Genomic DNA, 27,382 nt, shown 5'->3' on the forward strand with positions numbered 1-27,382 from the left:
CTGCAAAATTAAGTCTGTGTACACCTGTAGCCTGCAAGCAGTTTTGACAGTTATTGTCTCAGAGCATGTCTCAAAGGACAAGACAGCAAACCAGATAGTATTTTTTTCTCAATAGTAACTTTATTGTAAAAAGAAGGGTTAATAAAACTTCTGTGTCCATAAGGAAATAATAAGTTCAATATATTTTACATATGAAAATATTACAAAATAACCATCCAGCGATGATTACAGTGTTTTATCAATGGCTGGGATTCAGGGCATTTTCACTCATTTTCATTCATCATCCACAGCAATCAAAAAATCAGTTTTTTTGGTAATCCTGAAAAATGTAAATCACATTGTTAGCAAAGTATAGAGGTCCAGCCCCCTCCTAGTCTTAACTGCTGAATGCTGTTTGGAACAGGGCAGTACATGATGACATTTTCTAACAAATCTATGTGAAAGTGCTAGAATCAAAGTTCACTTGGATCAGTATGTATATTCCAAAAGTCATAAATTCTGTAATTGTTTTAATTGCATTTAGGATACATGTAAATATTTCTCTTTGTTCATATAAAAGCCTAACTGTTGATATGAAAAGCTAACTCCCTAATTCTACTTTGAAATGCAAGAAAAGCAAGCTGTTCTAAGGCTTAAACCTGTCCCACCACACACACACACTCTCTTAAGGATTTTTCTTATGCGCTGTCAAATGTTTTTGGTTTTTTTCCAAACCAATAGTGTTTTGATATCAGATTCCTTATGCTTAATTAACATAGGAAAAACTTTAGTGCACTATCTGTTATAATCCCTGTTTTGTGTAGCTACAGCTCTGTAGGAATGCATATTAATAGGACGAGAAATAGGTGTTCTGGGGAAGCAGTTGTCACTTGTTAAGTGACAGAGAGGAGATGGGCAGTTATGTCATCACAGAATCAGTGTCTCCAAAAACCTCACTGATCAGAAGTAAGTGGTAGCAGTAGATACAAAGCACGCATGTTTCATACTTTTCACAGGCAGTCATCCCTCTAGTGGTAGTTTTCCCCTGAGAATAGAGGCTGTTTTCTGAGAAGTATAAAGATTTGGTGAACACACTCCACAGGCTACGGGGGTTTGTTCTTGTGGAAAAGTAGCACATACAGCAATGGCATGAATCTTTATTCCAGCAGTCAGCTCCTGGTGCCAAAATTTTCAAAGCACTCAAGTTTATTCTGACAGGTTTTGGAATGCTACCTCAACAGGGCTAGGGGAAAGAAATATGCTCTGCAGGATGTAAGGCCATTCTAAGGATTTCAGGGAATGCAACTTATTTTTCTTGGAAATTACATTTGCATATTTCCACCCCCTACAGCAATGTTGTCCTTCAAATTTTTATTTAAACCAAGACTAGAGGATTATTCTTCCAAATCACTATTCAGATTTTAAATTTAGATGGTAATGCCATGTAAGAAGAAAAAATTAAATCCAGCACAGCAGATCTGCTAGCTCTATCATTGGCTCTCTCTCCTTTAACATTTGTTGGTGCTAGAGGAACTACCTTTGAAACCTTTTGGATCTGTCAGCCCAGTTAAGGCAGTAACAGAACATTATGTAAAATCCACGTTAGAAAATGCATAATGTCTCAATTTCCAGCTAGTAGAAATTATATTGCTTTTTATACCAATATTCAAAGGTCTCAAAAAGTAATGCTAACTTCCTTACCACCTCATTCCTAGACAATCTCTAAACTCCTAGCATTTACACAGAAGCATGGAAAGATGTTAAAGCAACTACTGTTCTAGCTTGATACAGCTCTGGAAACTCTGCTCATTGTCAAATGCACAAATTCAAATCATTAAGTCACAGAAATCAAGGAAGCATTTATCTCATTTTCCTGTCCTTTAGTTAACAGGTATATTTTTGGGTGTATACTCCCAAACACCACAAACCCTCACATGATCTTTGGAAAAGGAGCTAAAATGCTTAAATTAATTGTCTACACTATTGTAACTTGACAAGTTCCTACATGCCAGGAGACCCATGGTACTGGGGTCAGCAAACATTTTGCAAGTAGTCAGCTATCACTTTATTTTTTAGAGATTGAAAACTTAAAGTAGTGAACCTAATGTATTTTACTTCTAATTTGATGAAGACTTAGAAACAAGAATTCAAAGTGCCTAAAAACTAAGTTGAACCCTAATAAGAGAGATTTCTCTCTGAGCTCAAGAGGAAATACACTTCTATGGAAGTAGCTCCATTCAAAAAAAAAAAATATCACTCATATTAAAACTGAATCTCATACTGGCAATAACAAAGAGCTGATGCTAGCCTGACAGCTGTTATCTAGCATATTCCAGATGTTAAGAAGACCAATTCCAAGTTTAAAAATAGTATTTGCCTCTGTAATAGAAGGCCTGAGTAATTTAGTGTCAGGTCTTGAGTCCTGAACACTTGTGTTGCCACAAAGATATGAAATACATGCTACTGTCAGGGGAAGACTGGAGTTCGGTCACAGAAGTGTGCTTAATGTTCTTGACCCAGAGTGGTCTTAAAAGTTAACTTCCTTACCTTAAGACAGAGTGACAATATCTCCTCTGAATTTGATCCTCCCTCTCCAGCCTGTCATTTCACAGAATATCATGCTATGTTTTAGACTCTCTTTTTAAGTGGTGTGAAGTTAAATTACTTCCACCTGAGTAAGATGCCTCAAGAAAAAAAAAAGGTTCATCATAATAGCCTATAATTTACTGGGGAGTACCACTCTCCATTACAGAATTAATGGAATAGGGTTATTTCTTCTAATAGACTCCTAAGCATCACTGAAAAGCCTTTTTTGTGCTAATTCTGTTAGAACAAAGAGCTAAGTAATTCTGGCCCCAAGCCATATATCATTAAAGGGCTTCAGCCAGTGCTCAGGGAATAAGTTCATTTAGAGAGATTTTCTTCTAAACACTAGAAGCATCCCATTCTCTCTGATCATGTAGCTCCTATTTAAAACTGGTGACATATTATGAAGTTACCTTGATCTATTCCTTCTGTTCTTTTCCTTTTTAAATTTAAAAGTGCATTTTGTTGCTCCTTTGCAGCTTCAGCAGGACAGTTGGGTCTTGGCAGCTGATTTCCTGGAGTGGGTCCTGGTCGGTTACTGAAATACTTCTGTTTCAATGCCTTAACAACAATTGAAGAAAAAGAAACAAGTGATTAGCATGAAGTGTAATTTATAAAGAAGTCATAGTGAAACCAAGCACTTTTAATTGGGACTTAAAAACTACTTGAACACTTTTATACTACAGAGTGGCCTCGGGGCAAATAAAGATTGTCTTCGCAATTACTATCCACCGCACATGGATCTGTAAAGCAAGGGATAATTGTATACTCCTATTTTTTAGCCAGTGCTCAGACATCCTGACTAGAAACTAGATTATTTTGTAAGAAGTCTTGTATAAGTGGATTCTAGCTCTGAAGAGCTTAGAATATTCTGCTATTCAGAGCTATTCTGAATAGACAGATCAGATGAGGATAAAAAAAGAAAGTAGGAAAAAAGAAAAAAGAGTATTTTTGAAGTCTTGATCAGATTCACAATCTGGACACCAGCTGTTCTGTTAGTTTTTAAGATGGGTCTTTCCCCCGTATTTCTTTAACTGTGCTGTTTCTACCCTGCAAACTGTGAGAAAGACATGACTCTTATTAGAGCAGAAGACAAACACTTGTCAGCAAGATTGGTTTCATGTAGTGGAATTATATACCTTACTTTAAATTTTTGGAACCATGAAGTGTAGTTAACAGAAAGTGGCTGTCTCTTAGGTAATAATTTCTTGTGCCAGTTACATGATATTCAATGTCAGCTATAAATCAAACCAATACAGTCAGTACAAGTTGTTTCCTGTCTTAAAACTGTGGCATTGTCAATAAAAAGTTTAGACTAGAAAAGTAATATAAATTCAAGTCACTATCATATAATATGACCTGAAAAATGACTTCATACATATGAACTACCACAGAGATGTCTCAAGCATAGCAGAACTAATTATCTGGAAACTTACAGTGAATGTTCTTAAAGATGGTGGCCAAAACAGCCTGAATGTGCTCTGAAAAAGTCTACTAGTAAAAATATACATAGCACATGAACTGATGTCCTGGATTCAAACCTAACCAGCAGTGAGGGAGTCCTGGCCCAAAGGGATCAGCGGTTTCTTGCATGCTTCCCTATCAGTGTAAAATGAAATACACTTCTAACTGGCAACTGGTGTATCCTCCTCATCACAGAAATCAGTATTGCAAACTGGAACATTCTGCAAGATTTTTCTTCCAAGTCCTCCATTTCTCCCCATCAGGGAGTAATAAAATTGAAAGTTCATGGAAAAGGATAATTAGATAAGAATGATGGTTTAATCACCACAGAATTTTATGTTTAAGAAGTACTATAAAAGTTTAAAAGACATTGAAGAAGAGACAGGATGAAGTAAGGAGAAAAACCTTCCAAACCCAGGGAATAAGATAAGCTATGTTAAGACTTAACCTTCAAGTTTTAGGTGACTGAATTCAGCATGTCAAATATGACTGTTGGAAGGTCATGGCTCATACATATTTTAGTTCTCTACCTTGACTCTACACTGGAAATGGAGATGATCACTTAGTATTATCCATACCTTTCACACATCTCTCTATAAAACACTGGGATTATGTTTCTAGTAATTCATTTGGTATTTTATTTCAAACCTGGCTAACTGGCTTCAAACCACATTTATCTGATATTAACAGAGGTATAATGAACATGAGGAGATAACCCAAGTGTACTATACCTGCGTAGCTGTTACTCTAGTGGAAGGATTAAACGTGAATAAGCCTTGAAGAAGACTGAGCAGATCATCACCAGCTGCACTGAAGATATGTTGAAGTGGCATTCCAGGGAACGGCTTAAATGTGACATAATCTGGAAGACTTGTCATCCCCTACAAAGACCAAAAATGGAATATGTTTTTCCCCTAGAAAGCTTTTCACAGACAGCGAACTTCATGCGGCTCTTCCAAAACATGTTGCTAAGACTTGGTCACTGAAATAAAATAAATATAGGAATAGAAGGCCATAAGAGCTTTTTTTTTAATAACTGTTGCAGTGTGAAACAACTTTCCAAGTGATTTGTCCTTCCCTTGCTTTAGTTGTGACCAGTCCAAAAGGAAAAACTGCTAAAGAAAGTATGAAAGAATTTTAGACTGGGTCAGACAAATTAAATAAAACCTCCTTTAGTGAACTGACATGGTGAGAGGGTAAATATTTACAAAAGAGTCAGTCTTTCTCTACATTAATAAAAGTTAGCTGAACATCATGTGCATTTTGATTTTAAATGCACAAGTGAAACTTTATATGGGCAATGGGAGGAGGGAAGGAAAATATGCACCAAGCAGTTAAACAAAAAATTAACTGCGTATTTTTTTTGTCCTCTAGGTATGAAATCAATCCCATTGTGTTCACATTCTAGCATAAAAATTAAAGACAATTGTAACAGACAATTACACAAACATAATGCTTTTGTAGTGTTTTAAGTATTTAAAGCCTTAGTTGTCACACTTCAAGTTTGTCCAAGTAAAATAAAATATTAACACAAATTCAAAAATGTGTTCAATCAGCTATAATCTTGATAGTAAAGGTTTCAATTATTAAAATCTACGTCTTTGGAGATGAACTTGGGAATGCATAGTCTTTGTTGTGTTAACCAATCTCCTATTCTCTCTTTTCTCCACTTGTATCTTAAATTTTCCTCTCCAAAGGAAGCAGAAATGTCATTGCAAAAACCTTTATGCATTCCATTTAGAACCCTGGAGAAATATCAGAACTGTGGGGGTCTAGCACTGCCTTACACAGCAGTTCTCCATTTGGCTACAGCTCCATTTCGTGATCACATACTATGGCATTCCACCACCATTTACAATAAAGAAAAGCTGCATGGAGAGGGAGCAGAAATGAACAAGTCCATTGAGTGCTTCCACAACTCAACAACAAAAGGCAACATCCTGATCAGGGAATTTTGGACTCCCTGTGCCTGGTAGCTGGTACAAGTAGCTCATCAGACATTATATCCTGCTTCCTGTCACTGTTTAATAACCATGGTTAGGTAGGTCACTGTGTGACCTGACAGTAAGTTTGGCCTGGTGTTAATTTGCTGCCATCTCAGAGAAAATTGTACTACTAATTGTATTTCTTTCAGGATCATTGTTGAGGCAAATTGTTTATCCCTAAAGCTGTTGGTCTGTGTTTCTTACTATCCCCAAACCATAATTTACCAAGGCTTCCTACTTCTGAAAGTAATTAAATTCTTCCAGGTTAAGCATGCTAATTAAACAAGCACCCCAAAAATATTAAGCAGCAACAATACTCTCACACCAGTAGCCATGTGAAACTTTGCACACAGAAAGGAAATCAAGAAGCGTTGATACTGTTACTATTGACCAGAGGTTTGGCAAGAGAAACAACAAATCTCAGCTGCTTCATGAGATGAAGCAACTGCCTTCTGAAAAATCTACTCAAGTATTCTGGTATAATAATTTAACTTCAAGAGCTAAAATAGAGAGTATCAAGTAAAACCAGTATCAGTCTGTTAAACAAAATTACTCACAGGCCATTGTTCTTCTGTTGGAGTGCCCAGTGTTTCAAATATCCTTGTCAGCTGGTCAAGATCAGAGTCTCCAGGCAAAAAAGGAACCTGGAAGAAGGACATGGCATTTGACTGAATTAACTTTGAACTTCAATTTTAGAAAGAAGCTTTGAGTGATACCACATAAATTGCAAGGCAAAAACCCTCTGTATACCATCTCCCCACAAAGAGGTACACTGGATATTTGAGGCATTCTATTTATGCTCAAATAGATTCTGAAAGTTTCCTGAACCCAGGCTTGGTATCACTGACTTGATAGCAGACAGCTTAAACATAAAATTATGTTTAATCACAATCACATTAATGTAAAATTTACTAAACACAGAAAAGATTTTATTTCTCAGTTGTCAGCCTAAAGTCAGTTGGTCATGGTGATCTTTTTGCCACCTGTTCTTTGGAGGTAGATTTTATATATATTTAAAGTGAAACATAACTGGATTACACAAGTTAGCCTTATGACATTAACTGAAAGCATTAGGGAGAGTAGAGACCCACTAGAATAGAAAACTGTCTGATCAGTGTCACATGTCATTTAAATAAAGCAAAAGACTGAAAAGGGGTTATCTGCCCAGTCCAACTTCTAGCTCACATATCAGGCACACAATATAAGGAAAAAGAAACTTGAAGACCAAAGCAAATTTATGAAGAATTAGAGGCAGTGTTTAATTAATTAGGACAGAAAAACCATCATGGATATCCCTAGTAGACAGCATACTAAATTGTGGCATCATGAAAGCCCCTTGAATATAAACTGCTTTCATAAAAAGTTCCCAGAATTTGCATTGTCCTGAAAAAGGACACATACATTTCAAAATATCACAGTGATAAAAACTGAACCATAATACACTTTGTTTTGTGACAAACCAAAGAATCAACTGAATTCAAGAATTATTCGCTTACTAACTTTGCTTAAATGTGTTCAGCTTTAGCAGGTCTAATGCATATTTATGTATCTATCACCAGTGCTGCTTAAAGAGCAACTGTACATTTCTATATCTGACCTGCCAGTCAGATTGAACGAGCACACCTACTTTGTGTGACCAATCAAAGCAAAAGGTTTCTTCCAAGGTGTTTTCATACAGAAGTCTGGTTATGATATGGCCACAAAAGCATTCAAAGGTGCAGAAACCAAGCAGAAGCCACTTAGTCATGAAAGATAAATTGTACTGCAGGCTACTTCATGCCTTCAGCTGTGTCTGTACCACTGCTCCCCTCACACTTTAATATCTTCTCCAAAGATCTGTATGATAAACATTCTACTTCAGTGGAAAATACTCAAGGACCATTACATTTGTGTACCACACTGAGGAGTGCCATAGGATTATCCTGATGTTAACCTTCAGCTTCATTCCAGTATTATCAACTAACCGCAGTTTAGAAAAACATTAGTCTTCAATTCATTTTGAATGAAACCATAATTAAGGTACTGGTGATTATAATTGAGGAACAGCGTATAAGGGACAGCCCATGCACGTATATGTGATGTTACATTTCTAGAACAGTAGTGAACTAAAATAGGTGTCTGTGGACCACAAGAGTTACCTACTTGACCTCTCCCAAGGCAAGACTGTGACAGTTTGTTGCAACTTTTTAACCCAGATGTTTACAGACTTCCAGTGCTTGTGACATTTATGAAGCCTCAGTCTATTCTAAAAAAACATTTTCATTACAGTTAACAAGATTTTGGAAAGTTTCTTCTGGCCTGCATTCACTTGCTTTTAGCGAGAAAAAAAAAACCCATAAAAAGACGTAGTGAATAGAAGGGCAAATACAAAATGCTTACATTTGAATACTTACTCTGAGGAGCAATTCAGCTAAAATACAACCAACAGCCCACATATCAACACCAACACCATACATTCTAGCCCCAAACAATAGTTCTGGGGCTCGGTACCACCTGAAAAGAAAACACATTTTGGAAGAATAACCTGGTTTTGCTCACCTCCATATCAACAGACCTAAGTATAGAGACTACTTTTATGTAAAATAAGCCTTGTTGTTTTGAAAAAAATACTTAACACTGCCTAAGAACAATCAAGTTTAACGAAATGACACTGCATCTGACACTGTAGAATTTCTGTCTTTTGAATAAAGGTGTTAAACCAGCTTTGTCTGAATAGTTTTAGCATCCCAGGAGTCAGAAAGCAAAACGTTGCATATTTTGCAGCCCCACTTTTTATAGCCTTAAATAAGCATGCCATAAAAACCATTTGTAAATATTTCAACTGGTTCAAGTGTTTGTCCCAAAATAGGTAATGTGAATAGCTCCAAAAATGGTTCTAGGTTCTTGTGATTAGCAGAAAGTAGCAGCTGTCTTGCTCCAAAGTACAGGCTTCTACATACTATTTCCAGACATTCCAAAAGAGTATAATTTTGATAGATATGAGAACCACTCCCACAGATGCATACTCAAGCAGTTCTTATGGAGACTTTGTTAAACAATGCTTCCTTCTGGTTTTTTTATGCAGCTCTTGCCGCATCACATGAGCAGATGCCACTCTGAATATGTTGATTTGACATGACGTATTTCAAGAAAGACCTATAAAGCAACTAAACAATCTCTGTGTAAGCAACAAAATAGAGTGTCTTACCTTGTTACTACCTGGTGGGTATAAACTCTGTTTGGGCTTCCAAAAGATTTTGCCAAGCCAAAGTCAGCCAATTTTAAAACTCCATTTTCATCTAGCAACAAGTTATTTGGTTTAAGATCCTGTCAGTATAGAAAACAAATGAGATTTTCCATAAATCAGATAAAAACAGACATATAATCAATCTCCTGGCAGACATAACATATAAAAGGGAAGATTTGATTCTATCCTAAAACCTACATTGAGAGTGAAAAAATTTAAATCCCCCCAGGAAATAAGTATTTTATCATATATGAAAACCATAGTGAGACAGACACATTTGAATATTAACATATTTAACTTGCAGAGTTTTAAAAAGCCTCTTGATAGGTTTTACCTTTTCTGCAGGTACAGCAGTTATGTTATCTGCATAGCTGCCAACTGAATAATAAAAAGACCTGGCCAGTGCTTCAAATAACGGCAGAAATCATGAAGTCACACAGTTCAATACAGTAGCAGTATATTGTGGGTTGACCTCTGGCCAACAGAGGCCAACCCACAAGTACCCAACCCAAAGGTATCCACACAGCCATTTGCTCTTTCTATTCTCACCCAACCCACCACCTTCAGCAGTACAGGGGAGAGAAGATCAGAAGCAGGAAAACTCTAGGAGCAGTAAAAAAGCAGTTTAACAGGAAAGTAGTAAAAATCAAAGCAAACAAGCAAGGCCCTGGAAATCCTTCACCACTCCCCAAAAGGAGAGTGATACACAGTCTCCAAACAGCTGCCAGTTTGGAAACCAAAATTCCCCCTTTTTCCTCTTCCCCAGTTTTTATCACTGACCAAGGCATTACATGCCATACAGTATCCCCATGGACAACTTGGGTCAGCTGCCCCAGCTGTGTCTCCTCCTTACTTCTTCCCCCAAGCCTACTTACCAAGGCAAGGGCAGAGTGAGAAAAAAAGAAAGCCTTGACACTGCCTGATAGAAAGGAGAAAGCTTCAATAGTTCAGCTGCTGTGAAAAAAGTCCAATCCATCCCAGGCAGACCCAGCTCACAGTGATAATTAAAGTCACATCTAACTGGAGAAACTTTTATATAAGTATCGAAGTCATAACCACATCAGTAAATCTTAACATTTCTGGTACTGCTATTATCTCTCCAAAACAGCAAATATGAATGCTTATGGAATGAGACTGTCTGGATTCTAAAACTACCTTCATTAGGCTTTAGACTCTAAATCTACCCAATGTGATTTTTGTAGCAGGATGAAGGCTGTCAATTAGTACATGCTTACCCTGTGTAGAATCCAATGCTGATGTAAATATTCTAATCCTTGAAGTGTCATCAGCATATATGCCTTGATGTGAGACTGCGTCAACACAATACTTGTATCCTTTATAATAACCTGTAAAGTGTTGAAGTTGTGTTAAAGCTCATCACACAAGACAACCTTATCTCCATTCTTTCAGCTCAAAAGTGATTTCTGCCTTTAAGACAGGATTCAGATTGGCAGTCATATATTCTCTACCATTCACCCTTTTTCCAGAAAAATAGGTCAATTCTGGAGATCAGAAATTGAAATGGGGAGTCCAGATAGCTTATTTGAACTTTGCATAACCCGACAATGAAAAAAAATGTGTGGGAAACAGAAGTTTAGCATTTAATCTCAGTTCCGTGTTGATACCCAAACTTCCAGGACAAAGATGCACACATACAAATGATAAATGCGACAGTAAACTAGAAATTATCTTTCCACTTACTCCTTCTTTCTCTTTGCAACCTAAGTTAACTAGTCTTTGTAAATACAATGGTTTCCTCTTCTATTTCCAAAAAGACCAGAAGTGATGGCCACTTGACTGTATTTTAAAAAAATCTACTTAAGTTTTCTACATTCTTTGATTTTCAATATTAAAATTCTATGCAAAGACCCCAAAGCTTGTTTGTTAATACTACTGTCCTGCTCAGTAAAAGCCTTCCATAAGCTGAGTTACAGAAGGGCTAAGACTGCACAAACTTAATGTATGCAACATATGCTTAATCACAAGAGGCAGCAGTCTCAGTGGCAGCCTGAGTGATACCACAATACAATTTAAAGACTGCACACCATAGCATCATGCAGTACGAGAGTATTTAATTTTTCTTTGTACACCAATTTTCTTCATCTCTAAACTTTCCATAACTACTATGTAAACAGAATGAATCCTCTAGAAGTCTACTCATTACTAACCTCTATTAGCAAAAATGTGACCTAACCTTTTCAAATCTTGCATTCACCTAAATTTCAGCAAGCCTGTCTCTGGAAGGTACGGATTTGCAATTACTTAGCATTGCTACATTTGAAAACATGTTTAAAGCACAAGTGATTTTACTAACAGCTCATCTCTTACTATATTTTAGTGTCACACTTATATGAACATGTTTGGTATTATGCTTATCAACTGCATTCCAGAAGAAATGATCTGTGCCAAAGGTTCTACACTCTGACTGGAGTTCCAGAAAACTAACATAGTAAAAACAATTCGTTATTTTAAGATCATGCTGACAAGTATTTAGAAATAAAGGAATTAATCAAATGAGAACTCATAAAAACTGAAATTACTCAAGCTACTTTTAAGACATGATCTTCATCAACTGACATAATAAAAGTCACCTTTCTAATATGGGCAAATATAAGCCTGTTAAAAGCAGTACTGTCAGTATGAAATAAAAAAAGTCTTTAAAAATCTTACCTCTAAATCTGTTTCCATAAAATCAAATACCAGACTAATATTTGACTTGTGTCCAAATGCATCAATAAGCTGCAAAACAAAATACATTATGATTAAGCATGCTCTGATTCTTCCAGTTTTCTGAAATTCAACACCACTGTAGTCTGCATGTGGATTTTCAGCTTATTGAGAACTGGTTTTCTTTGACTTGTAATACAAAAATTCTTACTCAGTTTAGCTTCTTAACTCAGTTTCCAAACCAGAAAAAATCTCCATTAAATATGGAAATAACATTTCACATGATTGCCCTTCCTTCCTGGAGACAGGAAAAAAGAGGAAGAATTAACTTTATCATGTTAACTACAACAGATAGTTGCACAGATAATGCACACCTTGTCTTCAAAACTTTCCTGTTCTAACTACTCTTTATTCAGACAAGACTAAGTTTGCCCATGGATTCAGCTCTGTGTATCTGCTTCCTGTAAGCATACAGTATTTAGAAATTTTAAGTGTTAGGCTTGTTAGCTTCAGACATTTTTAGATGTGTATTCATTTTTGTAGTTAGCTTTCCAAGATAAATAGAACTCTTTTGAAGACATCCAAACAACCCTTTCTTTGGATGAAGCTGTGTAATGACACAATTCCTAATTTGAGATAACACAAGCGTGATACTGAGCGAAAGCAAGAGATCATCTAGCCTCGTATTCTTCCCTCAAGATGAAGAAGGTATGTATGCAGCTGGTGCAGCTCATTCCTCAGTCTCAGTGTGATGACTACATGAACGGGCAAACTGCAAGGAATTTGTTAGAATAGTTCATAACAGCAGTGACTGTGCCCCTTACACTCCCAAAACCCACAAAAGTTTTGTAAGGACTACTAAGAGGGGTACAACACTACCTCTTATTTTCAGAACCTGCTTATGGAACTCCTTATCACAAATTTGTCTAACTCTTCTTTGAACTGTTGATGCAATTTGCTTCTACACGGCCCATGGCAACACATCCTATGAATTCATTACAGATTGAGTGAAGCAGTACAGTTTCCACTCCTCCTGCCAATAGGTTTTAAATACATCTCTTATTTCTAGGACAATGGTGTTTGGAAACATAATTTCTGCATGGACACCACCTATCACCTTGGTTTTGTAGACCTCCCCATTACCAGCTTTTCCCTCTCCAAAGTGATGAATTCCTCATTTTTTCATAAAGAACATGCTCTGTCCCTTTGCCATTTTAGTTGTCGCCCCCTGCTTATTCTCTAACCTTGATAGCTAAAGCAACCACTTTGAAAGTAGGGTCACAATCCAGAAGGGAACCATATTTCCACTTTGACAAGTATGTGGAAAATTCATACTTCATGTACTTAATCATATTGACACTTTCTAATTATCCCTATGATCTAATTTGAAAATGTCTTTAGCTCCTGCTGGGTATCTGTAGGTGTAAGTCTACCAAAATGCAACTGAAACAAAAAAGATTCCAGTCTTACTCCTTCCAAAAGAGATTTTAAATATCATATCTGTGTGCTAAAATAAGCCTGCTATTTTATACCTGACTAATAAGCCACATGACTTCCCCTTTACCACTACTTTAAAAAGCCTGCTTTTTGACTGTCACCAGTTCCATATGAAGCAATCAATCAGGTACATTTGGCACTGTGTTCATTAGCAATTCTATCAGAGACGCAAAATCAAGCAATCTACATTTTCACAATTCTTCCACCATTAGCATCTACGTAGGCCCAGGCAAAAAACTAAAAGAATTTAAAAATAAAACCTTTGCCTTTGTTATTGAAATAGGCACACTACCATAATAGTTGTTGAGTTACTGAAAGTATTTGAAGATTGATTCTAGAACTAGCATTTATTTTACTTACACCAATAATATTTGGATGGCTTAGCTCCTGTAACAGTTTTATTTCCCTGAGGGCAGTCCTGTTGATCCCTACATTGATAGAAAGAAGAAAAGAAGATGAAAGAACAAAATAAAAATTTTGGATTAAACTCCACATAAACCTGTCATTCTGTTACTCACAGACTATTTACTATTACAAATTACATTCTTAACGCTTGTCAATTTGCTAAATAACAAGGACTTTGCCATAACTAACTAAATTGCTGCAAAAAAAAAAAAAAGTGGGCATACACTTTCTTCCATGGCAAGTCTATTTCACACCATAGTAACCAGGCTTGGATTATGAAGCAATACGTCTACATTTTGGCAAAAAGGGAAAGTCATAGGGAAAAAAAACCCCACCTTTTCCAGGGTATTGGAAGGCTTGCTTCATTTTAAAGAAAAGTTTAATTTTGCAAACATCAGTCCCTCAACAAGTCTCACTTCAAACCTCATTAATAAATCTCTTTTCTTTCTAACATGCTGTTATCTAAAGATGCAAGGCACATGTTTTTCTACATTCATGCTGTAACAATAATGAAGGCATAAAACAGAGCGACCAAAACCTGCTTACTCTTGCTTGAATGTTCTCATAAGCAGATTTTATACAGGAAAAATCAGGGGCCAACAGGGAGCAAATGGTGCCCTTCAGCAGTCACACTGAGGGCACTGTGTCAAACCATGATTTCTGCAGGGTACTAATTCATCCTTCAAAAATGCTAGTATGTGTGGCTTGTATGAAAACTGGCAAGCAAATGCTCCTGTGGTGTATCATGCAGGAAGCTGCAGCTGCATATGAGTTGAAAAACAGTGTTCTCCTAAAACCTGGCATATGATTCAATGCTAAGACTAGCAAAGTTTTGGGCTAAGCTACACACATTACTTTACATTCCTGTTTTGCCTGTTTTAATTACCCGTTTTGGAATCAAATTAACAAAGGTTGCTTTTGGGTAGGCACAGTCTTGAATGAAAACAAAAGCATGCCATGTTATCAGATAACACAGGGAAAGCAAATACGATAATTATTTTTAATAAAACTTTCATCTACAGCTAGACATTGTAGAGGCCAAAAGTAATGACTGTCCCTAAGGGCCATTAGGCCACTGAAGGCCAGGTAGATCATGACTGTCAGGCAGCCAGCTCAATTGTGAGACTCTGGCATGAGTGATCAGTTTCTCTTTAAAAGAAATTAACTGGAGAGTCGATAGCAAAGACTCTTCACTGGAAAATTGGTAACCTGATGAAGGAGTCCTGAAGGACAGCAGCCTGCACACAAATAAAATTCTGCTGCACCATAGAGGTGATAAGACAGATTACTTGGTTTCAATTTGCCATATCCACACCTAGAGGCACAGGGCTGATCAGAGCACATGTTCTATAGTGCTGAACTTGGAAAAAAAAAAAAAGGACACAGAAAAAAGAGTTTTGATCTTGTTTTTATCCACTTTTGCCTCTGCACACATCACAAAAATAAAACACACAAATACTCTCACTCATCTTAAATACTTAAGGCATAGAGATGTATTGATACAAAAAGGTATTCTAAACTCAGTGTCATTATTATTACTATGCTATATTCATGTTTGAATTCCATTAAAATTGAGAAATTATATACTCATATTTAGACATGTATCATTGCATGCAGGTATCTATGCTGCTTTTTGTTATCCCTGCAGTTTGTGAAGCAAACCTCTACTAAGCCTTACAGCAGGCATTGAGCTCAATTTTCTCAGTCAATGGTATGGGAAATTAATGTATTAATTTACAAAAACAAAGCAAACAAAGTACAGCTTCTACAATATGAATTTGTTTTAAAACTCACCATCTTTAGCTTCTGATCTATGCCCCAGTTTAATCTGAAAATAAATATTTCATGTTAAGTAAGATTAAGATGGTGGGGAATACATTTTTTAGTATTGCTCCTCTAAGACAGAATGAGTTTTAGAATAATGAAGCACTTTACCAGCTGGGTTGGTTTCAATTAGGGTTTATTTCTCCCTTAAAAAAATAACTGTCTCTACAGCATTAGATTTTACAAAAAATAGCCATGGTGGCACTAAAAACAGACATAATGCAAATTGACAGTTTAAACTGCTGTGTTGCCACAAAGCTTTATTACATCACTAATGAGCTTCTCCTCAGGGAGAAATGAGAGCTAAATAATTGACAGTTATCTTAGAATGATTCCAGTAAAATTAGCATAGGCTGTAAACTTGGGCAGACTCTAGGTCTTTTTGTCTCAGTCATCGAATGCCCTGAAATTTCAAGTCCAGAATCCTACCACCTACCATTGATATTTTCAGATGATAAAACAAAGAATGCTCTTCACCACAGCCTCTACCAGTAGCAACCATGTAAGACAAGTATTGCAATGCTAAAAGTTATTAGTGCATAAAACAAGATTACTTACTATGACAAAATTCAATTTGTTGAGTCTTCAACTAAAGAAACCACTGTAACATGCATCTTTCACTCCTTACAAAGAACAGCTGAAGATCCATTTTTAATACAAAAACTCCCTGCAATCCCTTCAGATAGTTACAAGTGAAACACTTTATGACAATGTAAGCATTTTCATAATTTGTATGCAAGCACATTGAAGATCCAAGATAACTTTTGTCATATTTTACTAAAAAACAATCATACTGGATAAGGGACATTACTGGAAAACTCTCAAGTTTATTAAGGCCCTCTGACCACTACTCATTATTGTTTGTTCAAGCTGGCAGCAACACAGTAACAAATAAAAAGAGTGAGGGCACTCAAGAGAGATTTGAGGGCCCTAGGAAAATTGATAGAAGTATATGGCGCACAAGTAGTGATTTCCTCAGTCCTTCCGGTATCAAGAACTAATACTGATAGGCAGATCTATCAGATTGACATGTGGCTCTGAGGTTGGTGTCACAAGAAAAACTCTGGGCTCTTTGACAGTGGAATGACTGAATACCTGTTTTACCAACACCTGATGGGTTGCGCCTTTCTCAAGAGTGGAAAAAGAGCTCTGGCACAGCAGCTAGCATGGCTCAGTGGTAGAGCTTTAAATGGGCTTTAAGAAGGGAGAAAAGGAAAACACCCAGCTCACTAGTGATAATCAGTGGGATGGTGTGTCAAAACTTGAGGAAATGAACACTAACGGGCTACCTCAATCTGCTTCATGAGGTGTTTACTACGAAGTACAACATCTGGAATGTTTCTCTACCAATACACTCAGCATGAGGAACAAACAAGAGGAGCTCAAAGCTTCGATTCAGTCTCAGAGATTTGATATCACTGACTTAAATGAAACCTGGTGGGATGAGTCCTGTGACTGAAGTGCCCTGTTGGGCAGCTACAGGCTCTTCAGGAGATGTACACAGGACAAAAGAGGTGGGGGGGGTGACATCATATCTAATGGAAAGGCTGGAATGTACAAAGCTTACAGCTGGCAATGGTGCAATTGAGAGCCTCTGAGTGGGAAACAAGGGACAAATAATGTGGATGTCATTGTGGGAGTTTGCTATAGATCTCCCAGCCAGGACAATGATGCCAATGAATTCTTCTTTGAGGAATTAAGAGATGCTTCCATATCAACAGCCCTTTTTCTCACGGGGGACTTCAACTTGCCAGAAAGTAACTGGAAGCATCACACAACAGGTACTGCCTGGGACAGAAAATTCCTAAAAATCTGGACAACTTTGTGGAAAAGGTCCTAAGGGAGCTGATTCAAAAAGATGCCTTCTTTGATCTACTGCTTGTCAACAGAGAAAACCTCATGATTGAAGTGGAAATCTAAGCCATTTTGGCCACAGCAATCAATGGGGATGGGAGCACATTACAGACACGTTAACCAGATAAACAAACTTCTCCAGAAATAAATGGCGTATTATGCCATTTCCCATCAAATTGGTTAAAAAAAAAGAGTTGTTAGGTAGGTCAAGAGCAACCAGACGCTTTGTGACACGCTGAGAAGACATTCTGACACTTACCTTCTTAATAGCCACGATTTGGTTGTTCGTCTTGTCCTTGGCTTTAAAAACGGTGGCGAACTAGGGACAGAGAGACGCTGCCGTGAGGATGGCCTGACAGACTGCGCGAGGGAGAGGCCCCCGAGTCCTCCTCGAGCCCGGGGTGGGCACCGCCCAGCGCCCCTCGCGTCCCCGTCCTGCCGCGGCCCCAGTGCGACCCCGGCGACACGGGCCGGCCCCAGTGCCGCGGGCAGTCCCCACCGCGGTCGCTCACCTGCCCCTCCCCAAGGAAGTCGAGCTTCTCGTAGCGCTTGGCGCGGGCCCGCGCATCCATACCGGCGGGAGCGGCGGCGGCGGCAGCCCTGCTCGGCGCTTTAACCCCTCGGCCCCGCCGCTTCCGGCCCCGCCCCGGCCCGGCCCCTGCGCGCGCAGCGGCCCTCGGCAAGGCGCACGCGCGATTGCCATGCGGGTCGGCCCCCTTTCGGGTGTGTCGCGGGGTTCGCACTGCGCCTGCTGCAGCCGTCAACAGCTCGTCGCAGAAGCTGCTTCTGTTTTGACCCTGATATCGCGTCTGACATTCAGGGACATTTCTGTAATTTCTGTGCGTAGAGATATATTTTTTAATAAAAAAAATTATTATTCTCTATAAAGGGTGCTCTCAGGCACTTTGTTAGGTTCTACTGGAAATTCTTAATTGTACTTCTATAGGTCCTTCATTATGAACAATTACCTACAGTATAGTACTTAAAACTACTATTCAATAGCCATCAGAGAAATTTCTCAGAAAAGTTGTCACTTGAAAATTAATTTCCCTACATGCCCAAGCTTTGCTGTTTTTTAATAAATTAGTCAGTAACACTAACAAATGTGTAACTATGAAGAATAGTTGTCATCTCTGAGAGCACTTCAGTGTCTCTTTCCTGCCTGTAAAATCATTCTCAGTGACATATCCAGATGAAATCAGTCTTACCTCAATCCTTGGAAAAGTGGTGGCATGCCTCAAACTGGAGGCCATCTATATCTATGTGGATGACAAGAAGCTGATCAGGAATATCACTTCACATGGCACTTCACTAAAGGCACATCTTGATTGACCAACCTGATTGCCTTCTACAAGGAATCAACTACCTGGATGGGTAAGGGGAGAGCAGTGGATATTGTCTACTTGATGTTAGTAGGATTTCAACACTGTGTCTTAACAACATCCTCATAGACAAACTCAGGGATGTGGGCTGGATGAGTGGACAGTGAGGTGAATTAAGAACTGACTGAACAACAGAACCCAGAGGGCCAAAATCAGTGTCACAGGGTCTAGTTGGAAGCCTGTCCCTAGCAGTGTCCCTCTAGGGTGTACTGTTTAACTTATTTATCCCTGGCTTGGATGAAGTGGCAGATGCCTGCTCAGCAGATTCAGAGGACACAAAGCTGGGCAGAGTGGCTGATACCCTGGAGTACTGTGCAGCCCTTCAGAAGGGCCTTGACAGGTTGGAGAGATGGACAAAGAAGAACCATCTGAAATTCAGCAAGGGCAAGTGCAGGGTCCTTGCCCTTTCCAGGGAGGAACAACCCCAGGCACCAGCACAGCCTGGGGCTGACCTGCTGGGGATCAGCTCTGTGGAGAAGGACCTGGGGGTCCTGGTAGACAACAAAGTGTCCTTGAGCCAGCAGCGTGTCCTGGTGGCCAAGAAGGCCAGTGCTATCCTGGGGGGCATTAGGAAGAGCATTGCCAGCAGGTGGAGGGAGGTAATCCTGCCCCTCTACTGAGCCCTGGTGTGCCTCACCTGGAGTGCTGTGTCCAGTTCTGGGCTCCTCAGGACAGAGACATGGAGCTCCTGGGGTGGGTCCAGCAAAGGGCAACAAATTTTATTAGGGGTCTGGAGCATTGCTCTTATGAGGAAGGGCAGGGAGAGCTGGGGCTGTTCAGCCTCGAGGAAACAGAACTGAGAGGGGACCTCCCTCATCAACGTCTATCAGTACTTGAAGGGAAATTGCCAAGATGGACCAGGCTCTTCCTAGTGGCGCTGAGCAGTAGAACAAGAGGCAATGGGCAGATATTGATGCCCAGGAAGTTCCACCTGGACATGAGGAAGAACTTCTTAACTGTGCAGGTGACCATGCTGTGGAACAGATTGCCCAGAGAGGGTGTGGAGTCTCCCTCACTGGAAATATTCAAGAACCATCTGGACACAATCCTGTGCCGTGTGCTTTGGGATGACCCTGCTTGAGCAGAAAAGTCAGAAAAGATGACCGACTGTGGTTCCTTCCAACCTGATCCATTCTGTGACTCTGTGATCACAACCAGTGTAAAAATGACATGACTCTGTTGACTTTTCAAATGGCTAATTAGAAAAATATTTTAATGGTGCAGACATCATATATATTCAATTGCTATTAGCCATCAACAGAGAATCCTTCTCGGTCACAAACAGATCAGTATCTTGTGTGTTGTGTCAATCTTCTCACCCATCATATGGGATTTTATTAAAGCTATTAGTATACAATAATTTTTAATATTAAGGAAATGCCTTTATTGTGAATATAATACCTCATTCTTCAACAGTGGCCAAGAAACTATCTTCTACATTTATTCTGGACCTCCACGCTGTAAAAGAAAAGCATTCAGTTAAATATATTCCACTAATAGAACTTAAAACTGAGATCAAATTCTCTTTTACACTGTTATAGACTAAGAGACATAGTTCCTAGTTTTAATTTCTGATTTAAATATTTACTTTTCTACCTATATAAGAACAGACAGCATGCCAAATACCAGCATCCACCAGTCATGGCTACATTTTTTTTAAGGGAAAGTACAAAAAAAATCAACACATGCTACCTACAGTTACAGCTGCTTCCATGTCTTTTTCTGTGAAGAAACCTGACTCTTAACCTTAAAAATGTCCGACAAGCACAATGCAAACAGACACAAGTTTTAATGAACTTTCACTGCCTACATTCCAAAGTGCAAAGTAAAAACAAAGCCAAGCAGAGTCATTACAATCTTAGTGAGAAATCAGAAAAGTATTCAGTTCATTATTATCCCAACAAAATTATTTTACAACTGACCTCACTGTTAAACAAACTTATGCAAAAAGTCAACAAGTGTATTACTATGGGAAATAACTGATTTTATTTCTACTATATAGATGCAGCCTAATGAAGGAAAACTTATTTCCTGTACTAACATGGTTATGCTATACATGTCCTTACCATTTAACAAAGCTTTGCGAGCATCTTTTTATTTCAAACTCACCATCATCTCACAAATTCCTCACATTTTGTGCATTCTCCCCTTTCAACCATCAATTTTTACAACTGAGAATTGTTACATAATAGAAGCAGTTTTTTCTTGCCTTTCATGTACAATGTCATGTTTACAAATATCGCAGAAGTTTAATAAAATGCTTCCACTACTAGAAATACAAGAGTTAATTTACTAATAAATAACTTATAAAACTAATTTGAGAAATATTTTGGACTTCAATCACCTGGTAATAGCCTTTCCTGGTCTAAGAACAAACTTCTGTGATCCTGCCTGGGACAGTCAAATTACACATTAAACAGCTGTTATAAAACAGGTGGTGCTGGCAATTAATGCAGGCTGTGACTATCAGCAGCTTACCTGCTGCTGTTCTAAGTCCAAATCTCTCTACTCAGTGGTACCACGAGCTACTATACAGTGAGAGTTGGGTAACTTCTGTATTAAGAATTGGTACATTAGGTATTGCATATGAAAACCATAAAAGCCCAGGGCACACTCTTAGAAAGGATTACTATGTAATACCATACCAGAAGATGTAGAAATAAGCTAAAGAAGAAAACTTACTTGAATATATTCAATCTCTTCATCTGACATTTGTCTCCTTCTGTATTTCTGAGGTAAAGTTCTTGTTAATTCAGAAGTGTCTGGTGTGCCTTGTACTCTACTAACAGGTGAAATACTTTGAAACGCCGGTGATATGCCTCCTACAGATTCCTGTGCTTTTGAAGCAAGGAGAGATGGCATACTTGCTTGTAGAGATTCCTGTACTGAAACCCAGATTTCAAAACCATTTACAGAAATATTACTAGACTGTAAAATTAATAAGCAGCCAATAAAATCTACCATTGCTTGAAAATCTTATTCATTATAACAGATACCTAAAAGAATTAAATTGCTCTACTTCTTACAACCTGCTTTTATTGTTGTCAAATGTATCAAGTGCAGAATCTAAAAATTCTGACAGTAGTCTGAATGGCAGAAATACTGATGTGAAAACAAAAGATGTATCAGCATACACCCTAACAATAGCGTTTTCACTGGGAAGCTGTACTTGGAGAAAAAGCATAAAGTTATGTAAATGTTTGTGTGTGGGCAATTATGTAGAAAGATAACAGATTATGCTTTTCATTTACTGCAACTGAAAAGACAGACAAGTGAAAAAGATTTAGAGGCTTACAGAAAGATAAAGCTCACAACCACAACAGGCCACAACATGCAATGCAGTGCTGTACCCATTTTTAATATTACAAAATGGTATGCTATCACATTTTCTTAATGATGTGTAGAATGACCACCAAGTATGAGGCATCAGCAATCAATGTTAATGAAATGTAAAGACCGAGGAGACATGAAGTTCTTCACAGGTGAGGATCAGGAGCTAAGCTTCAGGAATTCACATCAGAGAAGTTGCTTTGATTGTGCAGATAGAAGAGATAACAATAGGGCAGTGTTGTCACAGTCAGCATTCCAAACCTTAGTCTGTCCCACCATAGCTGATTCTACAATGGAAATATGCAAATGCCCCACTAGGCAGGACAGAAATCATAGCAATATGTTCATTTCAGGACTCAGTCCTATATATGGGATGGGATCCATCCCAGGGTGATGAGGGAGCTGGCAGATGAGCTTGCAAAGCTGCTCTCCATCATTTACCAGCAGTCCTGGCTCACTGGTGAGGTTCCAGAAAACTGGAAGCTGGCCAATGTGACACCCATTCACAAAATGGGTGGGAAGGAGGTAACTCCAGGCCAGTCAGCCTGACCTCGGTGCCTGGCAAGATTATGGAACAGATCATCTTGAGTGCCATCACACAGCACTGGCCAGGATATCAGACCCAGCCACCATGAGTTTAGGAGGGGCAGGTTGTGCTTGACCAGACCAACCTGGTCTCCTTTTATGACCAGGTGACCCCCCCTGGTGGATGAGGGAAAGGCTGTGGATGTTGTCTATTTAGACTTCAGCAAGGCATTTGACACTGTCTCCCACAGCACACTCCTGGAAAAGCTGGCAGCCCACAGCTTGGACAGGAGCACTCTTTGCTGGGTTAGGAACTGGCTGGATGGCCGGGCCCAGAGGGTGGTGGTGAATGGTGCTGCATCCAGCTGGGGCCAGTCACCAGTGGTGTCCCTCAGGGCTCTGTGCTGGGGTCAGTCCTGTTTAATATCTTTATTGATGACATGGATGAGGTATTGAGTCTTTCACTAGTGAATTTGCAGATGACACTAAGCTGGGAGTGTGTCAATCCATTGGAAGGTAGGAGAGTTCTGCAGAGAGACCTGGAATGGTTGAATGGATGGGCAGAGTCCAATAAGATGACATTTAATAAGTCCAAGTGCTGAGTCCTGCATTTTGGCCGCAATAACCTCCTGCAATATTATAGGCTAGGGACAGTGTGGCTGGACAGTGCCCAGGCAGAAAGGGACCTGGGGCTACTGGTTGACATCCAACTAAACATGAGCTAGCAGTGTGCCCTGGTGGCCAAGAAGGCCAACAGCATCCTGGCCTGTGTCAGGAATGGTGTGGCCAGCAGCACCAGGGAGGTCATTCTTCCCCTGTACTTGGCACTGGTGAGACCACACCTTGAGTGCTGTGTCCAGTTCTGGCCCCTCAGAAGGACGTTGGGAAGGACGTTGAGACGCTTGAGCGTGTCCAGAGGAGGGCAACAAGGCTGGTGAGGGGCTTGGAACACAAACCCTGTGAGGAACGGCTGAGGGAGCTGGGGTTGTTTAGCCTGGAGAAAAGGAGACTCAGGGGTCTCCTTGTCACTCTCTACAACTTCCTGAAAGGTGTTTGTAGTCAGGTTGGTCTCTTTGTCCAGGCAGCAACTGACAGAACAAGAGGACACAGTCTTAAGCTGCACCAAGGGAAATACAGGTGATACAGGAAATACACTCTTTTTATGGAAAGAGTGATCAAGTACTAGAACTGTTTGCCTGGGAAGGTGGTGGAGTCACCATTCCTGGATGTGTTTAAAAAAATATTAGATGTGGCACTCGGTGCCATGGTTTAATTGAAGTGTTAGGGCATGGGTTGGACTTGATGATCTTGAAGGTCTCTTCCAACCTAGTGATTCTGTGATATGAAAGGGTAAAACACCTGACAAAGCAGAATGCTTCTACCGAAGTCCTTCCCAGTGCACCAGAAAAATGAGCAAGGCAAGTGCAACATCTAACAGCTGGAGAGAAGCTCTATATAACTACAAAATTAGCGGCATGAAAACTGCATGTATGAAAGCATGTGAGCAGCTACAACACCACAGTTTTGCCTGCTTTTGTCCTTCCTGGCTCCAGCAAGAGCAGTGACCACAAAGGAGAGGGAGCCAGTTTTAGCTTTAATGAGTCTGATGCAGTTGCAGGATTGGGACAAACAATCAAACCTGCAGCACTCTGATGAAGCTACCATTGAGAGGCATATTAAGAAGCTGTCAATCATAAGACTGGGTCTGAAAGTCCCAAGGTGGTTCAGAAATAATGGAAGATCCCAAACAGAGCAAGGCAGAAGTGAGCCCATCAGAAGCAGCATATTTATTGTGAACAGGGGGCAAGGTATTTTTGTTTCAAGAAATAATACACCTTGCATACAAAACAAAAAAACAAACATTAAAAAAAAAAACCACAAAAAAAACCCACCAAAAAACCCACCAAAAAAAACCAAAGCAAAACCAAAACAAAACCAAAACCAAAACACCCCAAAACAAACCAAATAAACAAAACCACACACACACACAAAAAACACCACAAAAAAAAACCCCACCAGTTTCTCCAAGTTTGTTTCGCCTACCACAAAAATCTACAGATTTGTCAAGGGTTTTCCTCTACTGTATGTTTGAGTCTGAAGTATAGTTGGAGTAGACTCATTAGCAAATTAAAAACATCAGAAGTGCAGTAATCAGAAATTGTACTGTTGCTGTTTTCGTTCTATTACAGTCCCTGCTACATCTCTCCCTTCCCTGTTTGAGACCATAATGTTGCAGTAGTAATAGGCCCACTAGAATTTGGCTGGCCATTCACATCCCTAGTTGCTCTGAGGAGCCATTTAGCTATGTAGGAGCAACAATCTGGTACAATTAAATGCAGATTTTGCTACAGCTTTCAAGCAAGACAAAGTAGGTTGCAGCTTACTAACAAGATGACAGATCCTGATGAAGGTAGAAAAGTATAACATAACTAAAAGACACAGTCACAAGAATATTCTGACAGAGATAAACAAGAGGTCAGAAACACATTTTCAAGTTTTTGAGAAAGTAATTCACTGGCATGAGAGGTGGTGCATTTGGCTGAACTGTGCAAAATGTATAGCATACAGAAAGTTATTGCAGAAAACAGTTCCTTAAGAGTTCACAGGCAAGTCGGAAGAGGCATTTATATACACTGTAGAGGCTTTCAAATGTTAAACTAAACTTAAAGCTAAATTGAGGGCTTGATAACGCTGTGACAAATAGCTAGGCACAGTATAATACCAAAAGAAGTGAGAATAACATAACAGAGCTTTTGAAGACAACTCCTACTTTTCCTTAAGTCCTTTTTGACCCCAAAGGACTTCCAAATCAACATATTGCTAATACAAATCTGTTGTTTGAATACAATAGTATTGGGAGTACCATAAATATCAACATAGGTATAAAAGTTAATGTCAAAGATTGCAATGAAGTATTTTTTTCCTCAGCATTAGTTAGTAACAGAAGAAAATACTTCTTAAAATGTAGAGGGCTAGATCTCCCAGCTATAATAATGTTTTGAAAATACAGCAGAAAATACATCACATGTTTCAACTAAGAAAAAATGAGGAAAATGCAACACAATTTATGCAAATATCACTGAATAACTAAAGCTGCTTCAAACTGACTTGGGCATAGTCATTTCAGTAAATATTAATATTTGGGAAATGTGACTTTATATAAAGTAGAAAACAAACACTGGAAATCCTTGTGAATCTTTCTTGAGAAAAAAAAAAAAGATGTGCATGCATTATGTGTCTGCACACAGTTGCACAGAAAAGAAGCTGTGAAGAAAGTTCCAAGAGTTGCCTTCAAACCAAGAATGTTTCAAAAACCTCACTCCAACTCAGTTCAACTGTATAGCTCAAAGAGAGAAATACCCAAAATACTTACTTTTAGGTCTGGGACCACTTTTTCTGTCTGGGAACTTTATTAATGGAGTATGTGGCTTGACTACCTAGAAGAAGACCAGGTAGTGGGAGAAACAGACACAGGTTACTGTGAATAATAAAATGGCATGCATCATGTATCAAACAACCACTCTAAACAGCTGCTTTCTGCACCACTACTCTGATACACTTACTGCTTCTTGAAGTCCTATGTTTACCCCAGGTAAAGAATGTTACTTTAAAAAGCAGTCCTGCACCCTGAGGTCCAGAGCAGGTACAGGTTTTGTCTTCCTTTTCTCATCTGTGTGTGTGTGTGTGTGCAGAAACAGCCACTGCCACTGCATAAATGCAATCACAATGCAATCTGCTCTGGTGAGAACCCACCCAGAGTGCTGTGTCCAGGTCTGGGGTCTCCAAAGCAAAAAACAAAACAAAACAAAACAAAACAAAAAAACCAAAAAAACATGAACGTGCTGGAGTGAGTCCAGAGCAGGGCCATTAAGATGATCAGAGGGCTGAAGCACCTCTCCTGTGAGAACAGGCTGAGAGAGCTGGGGGTGCTCAGCCTGAAGAATGCTCTGGGGAGAACTTACAACCCAAATAGGGCAGGTTTGGATTGGAAGGACTAGGAAGAAATTCTTTATTTGAGGGTTGGGAAGTACTGGCACAAATTACCTAGAGCATCTGTGGCTGTCCCATCCCTGGAAGTGTCTAAGACCAGGTTGGATGGGGCTTTGAGCAACCTGGCGGTGACCCTGCCCACGGCGGGGGGGTGCTGTAACTAGGTGACCTTTAAGGTCCCTTCCGATCCAAACCGTGCCGTGGTTCCACAGCGCTCTAGCACACGGAATCGCGAGCTGTGCTTTGCCTGTACAAAGCACTGTCACCTTGGAGAGGCCCATCTCAGGAAGGAGCTGCCAGCCAGCTCCGCACCCGCTGCTATCACAGCGCCCGGCACCTGCGACACCGTGTGCACGCGACTGCACAGATCTCCCCAAGGACATCGGCCGTCCCGGCGGCGTGTCCTCAAGCCTCAAGCCGCGGCCGCCTCAGATCTGCTGCTCGGCGGCGGCAGCAGGAGAAGCGCGCCCCACCCGCTTCGGGTGTTTTAGACACCGCCGCCCCGGGGATGCCCTTACCTGCACCGCCCTGGTAGCGGCCGCCATCTTGCTGCCCATGGTGAGGAGCATGAAGGGCAGCTCCGGGCCCCGCCCACAGGCACGATCCGACCGTGGGCGGGGCCTCTCTGTCTGTGAGCGGGCCTGGAGCGGTGGCCTGGCCTACCAAAC

At 39.7% G+C, this 27,382-nt stretch overlaps 2 protein-coding genes across 4 annotated transcripts; both read right to left on the reverse strand.

Annotated features, from left to right (window-relative positions):
- Positions 1-100: 100 nt before the first annotated feature.
- CDK7 (cyclin dependent kinase 7) lies at positions 101-18,127 on the reverse strand. Of its 2 annotated transcripts, XM_053932441.1 has the most exons (12): positions 18,000-18,127; positions 17,747-17,806; positions 15,604-15,637; positions 13,765-13,832; positions 11,911-11,979; positions 10,476-10,586; positions 9,202-9,320; positions 8,408-8,507; positions 6,572-6,658; positions 4,761-4,910; positions 2,979-3,126; positions 101-319 (listed from the first exon to the last, which is right to left on the reverse strand). In XM_053932441.1, exons 1-12 carry the CDS (start codon positions 18,057-18,059, stop codon positions 294-296), a joined length of 1,032 nt encoding a protein of 343 aa, XP_053788416.1. In that variant the 5' UTR covers positions 18,060-18,127; the 3' UTR covers positions 101-293. The 2 variants fall into 2 exon arrangements, with proteins under 2 accessions (XP_053788416.1, XP_053788417.1); XM_053932442.1 differs by lacking the exons at positions 15,604-15,637; positions 18,000-18,127 and having other exon boundaries at positions 17,747-17,765.
- Positions 18,128-20,048: 1,921 nt separating this feature from the next.
- Positions 20,049-27,382, reverse strand: MRPS36 (mitochondrial ribosomal protein S36). 2 transcript variants are annotated; one of them, XM_053932075.1, is made up of 4 exons: positions 27,233-27,382; positions 26,098-26,161; positions 21,552-21,754; positions 20,049-20,327 (listed from the first exon to the last, which is right to left on the reverse strand). In XM_053932075.1, the coding sequence occupies exons 1-4, from the start codon at positions 27,281-27,283 to the stop codon at positions 20,310-20,312; spliced, it is 336 nt and encodes a 111-aa protein (XP_053788050.1). In that variant the 5' UTR covers positions 27,284-27,382; the 3' UTR covers positions 20,049-20,309. The 2 variants fall into 2 exon arrangements, with proteins under 2 accessions (XP_053788050.1, XP_053788049.1); XM_053932074.1 differs by lacking the exon at positions 27,233-27,382 and adding an exon at positions 26,981-27,212.

The sequence above is a fragment of the Vidua chalybeata genome, chromosome Z (assembly GCF_026979565.1).
Source record: "Vidua chalybeata isolate OUT-0048 chromosome Z, bVidCha1 merged haplotype, whole genome shotgun sequence".
Classification (NCBI taxonomy): domain Eukaryota; kingdom Metazoa; phylum Chordata; class Aves; order Passeriformes; family Viduidae; genus Vidua; species Vidua chalybeata.